The sequence below is a fragment of the Saccostrea cucullata genome, unplaced genomic scaffold (assembly GCF_032062105.1).
Source record: "Saccostrea cucullata isolate Sc308-1 unplaced genomic scaffold, CSIRO_AGI_Scuc_v1 ctg1773, whole genome shotgun sequence".
Classification (NCBI taxonomy): Eukaryota; Metazoa; Mollusca; class Bivalvia; order Ostreida; family Ostreidae; genus Saccostrea; species Saccostrea cuccullata.
Genome location: NW_026918803.1, coordinates 1 through 13089, shown reverse-complemented (window position 1 = coordinate 13089; position 13089 = coordinate 1). Strand labels below are relative to the sequence as shown.

The following is a 13089-nucleotide window of genomic DNA, read 5'->3' as shown; positions in this document are numbered from 1 at the left end:
TAGGAGCCGGAGGGGGTGCATGGGGGCGTGCCGACCCCCCCCCCCCCCCCTCCCAATAATATAATAAGTTGAAGACATCATATTGGTAGTTGGTTGTTGATAGTGCCCGAAAGTGAAAATATATTCCATATACAGAATTGACATATTAAGTACTGATGTATTTGTTACATGTAGTGTAGCGTTTGATTAATCCTATACATAAAATACCTACTAACAGTCTCTTTCTTTAAACGTTAATAAATGTCCGATCTCTTAAAATATATGTTAGGTTGAAATCATGTCATGTACGGAGTTGACTGAAAGCCTCCTTATATACTGAAAGGAAAAAGAAACGCATAATAACATTATAGCGAAAAGTATTTAACTATGTGGCCGAAAATTATGAAAATTTATCAGATGTGTAATTTGGTTACTGTGTACTAAAATCGCTGGTCAAAACTACTCAACCATGAAATGTATGGTGTCACGTATGGGAAGTGATAAAAAGCCAAATACACGTGCATGTTGATGATGACATTTTTGTGATCCCATTTTGTAGTGCCAATCGATGCATTAGAGTTACAGACATCGTTTTCCGATATTTGCAGTCAGTATAAATTTCTTGCAATCATGATATGGCTGACAGATGTTACATTGGGTCTAGTAATTGAGTTCCATAAGTGAATAAAAAGGCAACAACATGTTGCTGTGCAGTTTGTTTTTAAATTTTCAACCAAAAAAGTTTTTTCGGTTGTCAGAGAGTAACTTAAAAGGTTTCCAACCAACCATGACGGTGACGTTGGCGCGTAACAACGTCACATCAAATTAGAGCTTTTCGTCATGCTACCTCGGTTATTCTCAAGTCATTATCATTGACATCGATATTTTTAAAGCAGACAGTCAGACTCATATTTTCACCCTAATACTGACAGAATCTCTCTGCTCTAATTTGGTACGCAAGCTTAGCAACTTTACGTCGATTTTACTCTCACACGCGCACGTACACGCCGTATGCGTAATGTTTTTAGCATGTTCATACTGAGAAAATGTAGCCAGTGTTTGTCGAGACTTCCTTAGAAACATTCACGTGTACCAAATTAGCTAGATTCTGAAAATTCTATCCTAAATCGAAAATTCGTGGGATTCATTGGGCGGGGGGATTCGTTGGCTTTGGAATAACACAGCTACTCTCAACCATTTAGACTATCGTCGGAAGGCTTGAATGATAATCCTTTGAGAAAGATAAATGCTCTGAAGAACTCAATGCACAAGAGAATCAAGGCTGTTACTGATACGCAAGGGAGATGATGATAATTTTTATTTTAATTTTGGTGGGTATCGACATATCAATTTTAATAACTCAGAAATTTATTATCAGTCAAAGTCACACAAGATTTCGGTTACTTGTTGTTTAGAGTTGGATTAAATTGTTTGATAACAATACTGGAAAACATATTGGAAATAAAAGTTTTAATTTTATTCAAAAGTTTATTATGCGTTTCTTTTTCCTTTCAGTATATTTATACGAGGGTTATGTATTTTTTTTTTCCTGCAACAGCTGCGACATGAATTCCCGTATTATCAACCAAAGAAAGCATTTTATTGTTTAATATAACTTGAGAAATTGATATTAACAAAAAAAGGATCCTACAGTAGCCATTACATACATTGATTTTTAATTAATAGAAATTTGACACTGAACTCGTAATTATATTACAGGACCAAAAGAATATACGGATTTTTAATTAAAAGTTGGAAGGTTATAGCAGGTCAGGGTAAAAATAAACTGACACAGATAAAAAGTGCTCACCAATTTATTTCAATGTTCTTGTATATATTAAATTCATTAAGCATTATTCAAGTTTTATACCATTATTCCCTATAGCCCCGTCCGCCATTCTTAAAGAATCTCTCTCTACAACCCCCCCCCCTTGCTTGTCGTAAAAGGCGACTAAATGGGGCGGTCCTTCGGATGAGACCGTATAAACCGAGGCCCCGTGTCACAGCAGGTGTGGCACGATAAAGATCCCTCCCTGCTCAATGGCCCTGAGTGCCGAGCATAGGCCTAAATTTGCAGGCCTTCACCGGTAATGGTGACGTCTCCATATCAGTGAAATATTCTGGAGAGGGACGTTAAACAGTCTACAATCAATCAATCAACCCCCCCCCCTCATCTAGGTTGCGAAAATTTATTGATAACCAGTCTATTCCATTATATTACATTGACATTAATAAAGTTGTCAATGGTTTAAAATAAAGGGGGAAACTAAAAAAAAAGGGGGGGGTCCAAATTAAGTTGGAAAAGCCTAGAATAAAGTTGGAATTACCAATTTTAAAGTTGGAAAAGCAAAGATTAAAGTTGGAATTTCCAATTTTAAAGATTGAATTACCAACTTTAAAGTTGGAATTTCCAACTTTAAAGATGGAATTACCAACTTTAAAGTTGGAATTTCCAACTTTAAAGATGGAATTACCAACTTTAAAGTTGGAAAATTCAAGAATAAAGTTGGACTTTCCAACTTTAAAGTTGGAATTACCAACTTTAAAGTTGGAAAAGCCAAGATTAAAGTTGGAATTACCATCTTTAAAGTTGGAAAAGCCAAGATTAAAGTTGGAATTAAAAAGATTAAAGTTGGAATTTCCAACTTAAAAGTTGGAATTACCAACTTAAAAAAGTATTGCGTGGCACTAATACGCTTCCGTATTAACGAGATTGAAGAAAGGGCTGCAAATTTCCTTATCAATTTGCTAAATTGTTAATACTTAGATCTGATATAAATTCAGTGCATAATGAATATGAACAAGGTTGTCGAAATATTACCAGCCCGATAATTTTGTATTCATCTTTCCGCAATGTTTTTCATTTTGTGTTCTAGATAGGTCATTTGCAAATCAAGAATATACATGTACCTGCATCAGTGGTTTTTCAATTTAACATCTGTGATTATGGGTAACTGATTTTGATTAAATGATCAAACTATGCGGATTTCATTTCAATTTGAGGTCCTTTTCTTGGTTTGCCCTGTTCTGCAATTGTCGCTTTGTTGAAAACTCATTTACAGGATACCTGATCGGAAGATATTGCGAGAGAATTCCCATTTTTAAGAACATTGCAAGACATGTATTGCAATGCAATTCAAAACAGAAGTCTACATTGTAATTCAGATCTGTTTATCAAAGAAGCACAAGTTCCCTACTTGTTCCCTACTTGTACAAGGGAGGGATTTATTTGCCCACCATTATTCTTCAAAGATGACTCTTTTATACAATTTTTGACTCTGTCTGATCATACACCTGTAGGATTTAAACTTTGCATCAATGAAGTCAATTCTTACTCAAGTTAAACAACTCTACTTATGTTCCTTTGACTTGCACATATACAGAATTGCTGCCAATCGCGATTAAATGTACATTTAATGTCAAATTGATTAAAGACTATTAATTTCTTTTTTTTTTTTAAAAATGATTTTTTCAACAAGAACTGGAATTCTGAGATGAATTATTGTTTTGGACATTAGATTCTTTAAGGTCCTTAAACAGGTTACTTGTACATGTATAACAAACTGAATAGCGGATGACTTTTTAAAAAATAATTATTGTCTGGGTTTATCATGTTACTCACATGCATGCCCAATGGAAATCTTACGAGATGAAAATTGAATATTTTGCCCTATCCAATTTAAATTTACTAAACTACGAGGGTCGTTCAATAAATAATGCAACATGTCATCTAAAAGTAAGAAAAGTACGTAATACATATTCTTAATAGTTTCAATCCCTAAAGGCATTCCCTGTTATCAGTTACATGTGTCTTAAGTCTTTAAATCCATGAACAGAAATCCTCAGCATACTCATCTTTAGGGATACCCTAAAGGCACTGAGAAATATCCTATGGCATATCAGACATTGTTCAATCTTCCTTTGATTGTTTTCATGTTTTTGGGGACGAAAACATATCACAGTGACTGCGATTAAACTAATTTGGGTCATTGAAAAGTCCTGTATACTTTCTTTTCTTCAAAATCTTAAGCGTATATCAAGCTGCGTTATTAAGCACAGGAAAAATACCATGGTCACCGAATTTTGGACTTCCTTTGCAAAACATCTGTTCACTTTTCCTTTGTGCGATTTGAAGATAAAGTTTACTATTGCTAGTCCTTTATTTGTATGTATGTTCATGTTTTAATGAATCTCTTTAAATACATGAAAACTAGTAAAACATGTTTGCAGCCATTACTTCTCTTTATCGTAATTAAATGACACCCTTTTCTTTGATTCCACATTTTTTATCATTAATCATATTTTTACGACTATAAAAAGAGCACCAATGTTTCGACATACATTAAGCAAGTTTATCTATTCTTCAATTTTGTTTAAAAATGTGTTTTTAAGTAAACCGTATGCACATTTAACGAATGTTCTCTCTTGGGCATTTGTGAGAAAAAAGGGCACCTATCTGATTGAAATATTGTTTTTTGTTGTTCCGTTGTCCGAATTCTACAAAATGCTGTGACGATTTAATGTTAACTATTTTAACAATGTCTTTCCATGTAAATATATCATTTTCAAATTACATTTGGCACATAAAGTCGATATTTTGTGATGTTCCCACAAATTTCAATTGACCATATTCACTGTTATATTTGAACCGTCGTTTTTTCTTCTGAATTATTGAATCCATCTGAAAAGTATACCACCTTAAAATTTATTTTTTTACACTTATAAAAATTTTATCTCAAATATGAAGTTTGCGGCGATTTATGTAAAAAGCGCAGTTTTCAAATACGGTCTTCATGGTCTTATTTTCATCTTCTTGGCGGAGATCATTTATAAACAGTTTTTAGCTCAGTGTAGTGACCATGCTCAATTTAAATATTAATTTCTTTGCGAAGACACAATGAAAATTCGTGAGGTTTTCTGTGTTTAGTAAATCTTTAATAGAACTTTTCAAATATGAAAAAATAAATGCAAATACCTCAACATTTATTATGATATACTGAGTATTGCGTTATTTATTGAACGACCCTCGTACACAAAAAATACTTCAATTTTGTATATGTAGCAATGAAAATTACACTGGGTATAACATCTCTCCATATGCTGATATGCATGGTTCAAGTAAACAAAACATGAATCAATGAAAACAAATTAATTTTCTTCCTGCAGAAACTTTATTTAGACATTTGAAGCATATGTTTATGGAAAAATACGAGATGAATTGAATCATTATAACAGTCTGACTAAAGCCAGCCCCTACTATATCACTAACGAAGTGATATAGTAGGGGCTGGCTTTAGTCAGACTGATCATTATAATTTTAGACTAATAAACTGATTAGAAAAATTATATTATACACAATATATTAATGTTAACGTAACACCCCACCCCCCGTTAAATTTTGCACTTTTAAAATTATTTGATATTAGCTAAATGCCAAAATTAACTATTTTATGCATTTTAAAATACTTCATGTTTTCTGCTTTTGTATTCCATTCTTCGACCACGTTTTAGATCGGGTTCGAAATTCTGATATTATTATTGGAGTTCGACTTTCCTCTGTCAGAAATTCTGGAAATCGTGGGAAGAATGTAGGAAACGTGATGAAGAGAGTAAGACATGAACAGATAAATGTTTCTGTTCATCACTATTTGAAAAGGAGGCAGTATTTAGTAAGTGTCAAAAGCTGCTGTTACGAACGGAATGGACAATTCAGTTTTTGCAGCAATCAGGTCCAGTCCAAAAACTGTTTTTCTACCTAGAAGTAGCTGTTTATACTTTTGCATGGCCCTACATGGCCCTTTAAACCTACTTAATGTAGCTACCTCAACATACTTTTACATAGTTTTGAATATAAATGAATTTTTTTAAATAGAAGTAAATAGATAAGTAATAATGAAGGTGTTAATAGGACGTCAGACTATGCAGGGACCTATATACTAAGTAGTATGTAGGTCCCTGGTCAGACTTGGTGTTTATTATCATGTTGTGCTGTGTACTTGTTCAAAAGGGGCCGGGGGCTTTGACGGAGAAATATATAATTTTGTTATACCTTTAGAAATTTGTTCCTATACATAAAAGTCTAACATTTCTAATGTTTTGCTGAGCGGGCATAAAAAATCAATGGTTGACCACTGAGTGAGATGTTGGACCGGTCGGTGAAATGTTGGACCGTTTACGTCAAGAATGGGCAACATGCTTTTTGTCGGACCCTCGAACCAAACTGTCTGCCTTTGGCCTGGCCTCAGGCAGACAGTTTAGTTCTTGGGTCTGACAAGACACATGTTGCCCTCGAACTTAGTAGATAAATGTATAATGTTCTAAAACAGGGGGATATCTGCAGACTTCAAAGCACTGAATATTTCCACAAGCCATTATGTCAAATGTTTGATATGATGTCAGGAAAATAACACATATTTAAAATTTCCATGATTTCTACAGAAAAAGGTGTATATTACATCTATATTTTGATTACAGATCACGGATTTTGATATAATGTGTAAATAATGATATCAATGAAATATTAAACATTGTTCTGGAGCAGGACTGTGCTCTTTAAATTTTACAGTAAAAATTGAGCAAATTTTGTCCTTTTTCTGAAAAACAATGCGAAATCTGAATAGTTTGTAAAGTCACAAAAACAAAAATTGTCATCAACCTTCTTTGAAACTATAATATTTTTTGTTTGTTTAGATTCCTCATACAATATATACAATTCAGCACATTTAAAGAAATTTTCAATATTTGACTTTTGTGGGGGCAAAAATATGCAATTACCGCATATAGTTCTTTGTAAACATTCTGAGTGTGGAGAATACATCAAAATATCCCAAAAACTACATGTATTTACCCAGGAGTGCATGAAGGATAACTTTTAAGATTGATACAGATTTGTTAGACATTCTAGGGTCCTTGCCACTCGACTTTAATCCTCAACTCCCAGAAACTGGTACTGGGTGTAGCATAATTGAAAACAGACAGTAATCTTTTTTTTTTTTTTTTTTTGTCTAACCAAACAAATTCATCATCAGTGTGATGTATCACCAGTGTTTATCAAGAAACCTGGTATTTGTCATATTGTGCCATGCAAATGCAAGTATTGCAAAAGGTAGGTAAAAATAGCTATCTTGAGTAGGAGTAAAAAGTTATTTATTTACCTAGGAAGCCATTGGAAGCCATCACTTCCTACCTAGGAAGAGACAGTTTTTGGACAATTCCTGGCAATGTAAGCAGTTCAAAAAAGTCTGATTATAATTATAGTATTTCTAAGATATCATTTCCTTATTTTTATGAGGGGGAATCTATTGCTGGGTAACATTAGCGGGAGGTCAACATTACCGCTACATTGCCAAAAATTTCAACTCATTACCGCTACATTTTTTCAGATTTTCGACCGATCATTACCGCTACATTTTTCCGGCCAAAAACAACTCATTACCGCTACATATTGAATCAGTCCAAAACAACTCATTACCGCTACATATCGATTTAGCCAGGTATGGTTCGGTATACGAGTTCAAATCAACAGAATTCACTCACTATCTAATCAGAATGGGTATATTTATATAAACAACTCTGTAGTCGAAATTTAATTATTTAGCTTCATCTGAACATTATGGCCACAATTGATAAGTTTGTTACAAATTGAGGGAATGTCATCTTACTTATCGATAATTATAAATTGAGAAAACAATATGTCAAGCAAATGGCTTTCAAGGCTTTAGCGATAGTGAAAAAAAAAACATTTGACAAAACTTAGAACTTTATCTATGAATAGTGCTTGATTTTCATTTTTTGTGTTTTATGAAATAAAATTGAAAAACAATTGATTTTAATAATGAAAAAAAACATCCTGCTCAAAGTCCTACTTTCACCTCCACGTGGTCATGGTGGTGGGTCTTATGCATTTATAGGTTGTACTGTACACGCATATGTGGCTGACTAACGAAAGAGGCAATGTAGCGGTAATATATACTTTTTTATGTAGCGGTAATGTAAGGTTTTTTGTAGCGGTAATGACTATGTAGCGGTAATGAAAATTTTGAAAATGTAGCGGTAATGATACGCACCCACATTAGCTATGTTTGTTAAATCACAATTTTTCTTTAATATGCATGCTTGAAGAAACAATTATATTATAGCACATTTTATTCTTTGCAACATGTTATAAGGAATGTCATCTATGAACGTGGCTGCAATTATCAGTTAATTGATTGTCATCTGTGGAATTCCATAAGTCAGATGAAATTTGTCTTCCTTTTTTTTTTACTTCATCTATGTTAATAATAAAAAACTATTTGGCTTTGCTGTATCTTTTTCCCACCGTTTATTAAACAATAATAAATTTATCTTCAAATTTTTTAAGGAAAATGAAACTTCTCAGAAAAAGGAATCTAAATGGGTGCAGAATATCAGTGATATGGCTGTGAAGAATGCTAGTAATGGGGAGGTAACTGTGGACAATCTTCTGACCTTCAGTAGCTTCAGTGGGGATGCTAGTGCCTGTGATGAACAGTTCTCCAGGTATAACTTATCTGTTCTTTTGTGTGAACCTTGATACATACATTTGTAAACAACCACTCTTCCATTAGTGTTGCTTTTATATTGTTGTTTATTTCTATGTTGATTCTTTGTGTTCCCTTGCCATCAAGTTTTAAGGTTATACTTATGAATACTTGTATATCTTTTTTTTTTTTTTGGGGGGGGGGGTTAGATATCTACAGAAATTTTATCAAAGCCTACTGTGTATGTTTTCCTTAGGTTGAAATCGTACATAAACAGAGGAAGTGAACCATATAAAAGTCAGCTTCAGCCCTTACTTTATCCTGTTTTTGTTCATCTGTACCTAGACCAACTGTGTAATGGTCACAAGACTCCAGGTATGTAAATTTCAAAATAAAATGTTGACCTTTTAATTTCCATAGCCAAGGCTGGATTATTTTGTCTTTCAGTGTACATGTACATTGTCTATATGAAGAGAAAAAGAATAAAACATTAGGAAATAAAATAAAAATGCACCTTTGAAAGGGAAATATTTAAAATAAAATGTTTTGTCCTTGAAAACAGCACATAGATTCTACAGTAAGCATGTGAAGTTGTTTGACAATGAGAAGTCATACAGCCAGACCCTGGAGTCAATACACAAGCTGTACAACAGTACTGATGTCATGGGCTGTCTAGAGGCCACAGATTTCAGGTACATGTAGAGGCCTTCTTTGATGTGATTGGTTACTGTAACAATGGTAGTGTTAATAGATTAGATATTTAAAAGATGCTGTGAAATGACTAATCCCTGCGTTACCATGTGTTAGTCAACTGAGCTAATTCCCAGTTAATCCATTCTTAAGATTTTTAAATACTTTTATATCAGTTTGCCATCAATTGTCAGAGCTAATTCCTGTTTCAAAAGTTCCATTGTCAATAAACCTTAAGGATGTTCCCCTCAACCAGAACTATTTCTTGAGACTAGAAATGACCCCTCCATTGTTTTGTATTTTAGGGAGAATAAATTTAAGATCAGGTTATCTGAAGGAGCCTTGGAGTATCTGCTGAGACATCTGAAGGTAGGACAAATGGATTACCAGCATGTATTGATGCATATAAATTACTGAATGTACTGAATTATTCTCTGCATTCTCATTATATTTTCTGTTGCAGCATGAAGACAACAGCACAATATTTCAGATTTTTAATCAAAATGTTAAACTGGAAAATACAGGTACATGTAATATAAGCCTTTTAACAAGATGATTTGAATTGAAAATAAATGTGTAATCATGTAATGTTTTAGTTGAACTACCGGGTATTATATGAAATATTTTTTAAAAATTTCTCTGATACCTGAATTAATATTCATCATGGAAATTGTTAACCTTTGCAATTGGAAATAATGAGTTTTGCAAGGGGTAAAATCTCATACAGAAATTTATCTTACACATTTTACAAAACTACTCCCTTTAATAGAAGTATTTCATAGATTCAATATTGTTTTCACCATACACTAATCTTATCCAGCACAGTTTGTATATGTCTTATAATTTATGCTATGATACAAAGTTGAGGAGGAGACAAAAGGGAGACTAGAACTGAGTGAGGGACTGAATGTACCGAAGGAGGAATCTAAAGAGATAAAGGACGATCCAGAGGATATAGAGGCCCTAGCGACATTACAGCTGTCAATCAAACAAGTGAGGGAGGGGCCACCATGTCTACCCTCCATCTGTTTCTACACATTTATTAATGCTTATCAAGGGTGAGTGGTATAAATGTAGGAAGTAAAAATTAGGATTTATTTTGATATACATATTGCTTGTGGAAAGTTTTTGCAAACAATGCTGTTGTTACTTTTTTTTTTAAGTTACTTAATTTCTCAATTTTAAAGGTACCTAAGATGTTTGAATTTTTCTCCAGATATTTTATGTAAAAAAGTTGAAACTATATATATATATTGCATAAAATGTTTGATACACCAGATGTGTTTCCTAACAGATTTTGACAATAATAATAACTGGACTTTTCAGGTTGTGTACAGTTGACATCTCCCCAGATAAGACTTTACTGAGTGCAGGATTTGAGGACTCTTCCATCAAGTTGTGGAGCACCACCCCCAGTCTTCTCCAATCCACCCCTCAAACAGTGGATCCCTGTAAACTGTACATAGCAGCCGACTACTGGAATGTGGACATCATGGAGGAATGGTAAATCTATATTGATAGCATGCTGTCATCATAGCTGATATTCCTTATGTACTGTAAATCACGTTTTATTCACGAGAACTTAATTTTCGCGTAATTATGCAAGACAATGAGCTCGCGAAAATTTCATTCTTGCTTTTTAAAAGTATTCCTTACGATTATATAAAAGAAAAACATCAATACGTGAAAATTATGTCTCGCTAATAAAGAGTCAATGGCTATCTCGCGAAAATAAGGTGTCACGAAAATTTAGTGATCTACAGTATTAGGCTTTGAGCTCTTTTCGTCTTAATTAACGACATAATTTGACATACTGGTTGTTTCCTTAGAGTGTTTTTGTATGGCTGACCCTTAGACTGTTTTAGACAAATTGGAGTGCATTATGTAATAGAGTATAGAGTTCCTACTATTTCATTCATACTTTTTATGCATCAGAAATATCTGTTAAAACAGGAGTGAAAATAAATTAAGATATATCTATATGTTAAATTAGCTTTGTCATAAAAATTTAATTTTGGAAAATATTAAAAATGTGTGTAGTTTTTACATTTAATTTTCAATATTAGAGTTGTATTTCTGAGTAACTGTAAATAAGGCCTCATACCCCCGATAACAAACCTCCAGTGACTCCAGGTCCTAAAGATTTAGTCCCCATTACAAATTTTAGGAGCTTGCCTCTTCTTACAGGTACCAACTCTATAAAACTGTTTTACCAGTCATTGTCTTTTGTCTATTTATGAATTTAATTGAGTAAAAGAAACTGAGAAATGAAGAAAATAAGTCATTTGTGCATGTTTATATTTGAATCAAAAGAATGCATCAACTAAAGTTTTGAAATATTCAGTGAAAAAGCTCATAGGTCTAAATTTTGTTGATCCTCAGATCAATTAAAAAATTTTCACAATTTTGTTGACTTGTCACTAAATTTTACACTCCATTTGGGAATTTAAACTGCCATTGGGACTATATAATAGCCATAATGTAGTTCATGTGTTTCATATCTGTAGTGAAATAATGTGTTAAAAGGAATAAAGAAATTTCAGAGAGAAATAAAGTCAGAGAATGTTTCAAAATTTTGTATTAGATAAGTAAATACCAGTAAATGCTTGATTTTTCAGTAAACCCCGGTACACTGAGACTGTGACCTTGAGGGCACACAGCGGTACAGTGTACAAGACCTGCTTCTCTCACGACTCCAAGTATCTAATGTCAGCCTCAGAAGACGCTACTGGTAAAACTTCCACTCATTGGAATCAGACAGCAGTTATGCTTCATTTGTAAATTATGTTAAAACATTTTTTGCCTCTTTCAAATATTTCATTTCAAAAGGACCCGGTAGTGAGAAATTGTACTTAAAATATTATATCTGACAAAAAATTGACTTTGCACTACATTTTAATATGTAGGTAAAACAATTGATTTCTTTGCCTATATTTCATTCCTCAGTGCGCCTGTGGGATCTAGACACACACACTAACAGGGTCTGCTACAGAGGTCACAATGCTCCAGTGTGGGACCTAGATGTCGGGTAAATATACTTGTCATTCCTTAAATTTGCCTGTAGATAAGCCACTGATGTTTATGCCTCCCCCTTCAAAGATTGGTGGGGGGTATAGTTTTTAGCTCACATTTTCAACTTCTTCTCAAGAACCACTGGGCCAATTTCAACCAAACTTGGCACAAAGTATCTTTAGGTGAAGGGGATTCAAGTTTGTTCAAATGAAGGGCCATGCCCTTATTCAAGGGGAGATAATTCAGAAATAGTGAAAATTTGTTGGCATGTTTTAAAAATCTTCTTCTCAAGAACCACTGTGCCATGAAAGCTGAAACTTATAGGCAAGCATCCTCAGGTAGTGTAGATTCAAGTTTGTTCATAGATTCAAGTTTGTTCAAATCATGACCCCCGGGGGTAGGGCGAGGCCACAATGGGCGATCAAAGTTTTACATAGAAATTTATAGGAAAATTCTTTAAAAATCTTCTTCTCAAGAACCACTGTGCCAGGAAAGCTGAAACTTATAGGCAAGCTTCTTCAGGTAGTGTAGATTCAAGTTTGTTCAAATCATGACCCCCGGGGGTAGGGCGGGGCCACAGTGAGCGATGAAAATTTTACATATAAATATATATGAAAATTTCTTAAAAATCTTCTTAAGAATAACAAAGGCATGAATGATCATATTTTCATGGAAGCATCTTCAGGTAGTGGACATTCAGTTTTGTTCAAATCATGATCCCTGGGGGTAGGGCGGGGCCATAACATGGAATCCAAGTTTTACATAGAAACATGTAGAAAAAATTTTCAAAAATCTTCTTTTCAATGATTAGTCCTATTCATATGGAAGCATTCTCAGGTAGTGTAATTTGTTCAAGTCATGACTCCAGGGGGTAGGGCGGGGCCATAATGTAAGTTCAAATGTAAAG

General features: G+C 33.8%; 1 protein-coding gene across 1 annotated transcript; it reads left to right on the top strand.

Annotated features, from left to right (window-relative positions):
• Positions 1–5529: 5529 nt before the first annotated feature.
• On the top strand, positions 5530–12198 carry LOC134271454 (TAF5-like RNA polymerase II p300/CBP-associated factor-associated factor 65 kDa subunit 5L; the record flags this gene model as incomplete). The annotated part of the gene is made up of 10 exons (XM_062753652.1): positions 5530–5648; positions 8342–8499; positions 8737–8855; positions 9043–9172; positions 9476–9539; positions 9634–9694; positions 10033–10228; positions 10497–10673; positions 11789–11901; positions 12117–12198. Coding segments are annotated over exons 1-10 (1169 nt in total), but the record flags the coding sequence as incomplete, so codon positions are not given.
• Between the last annotated feature and the right edge of the window lie 891 nt (positions 12199–13089).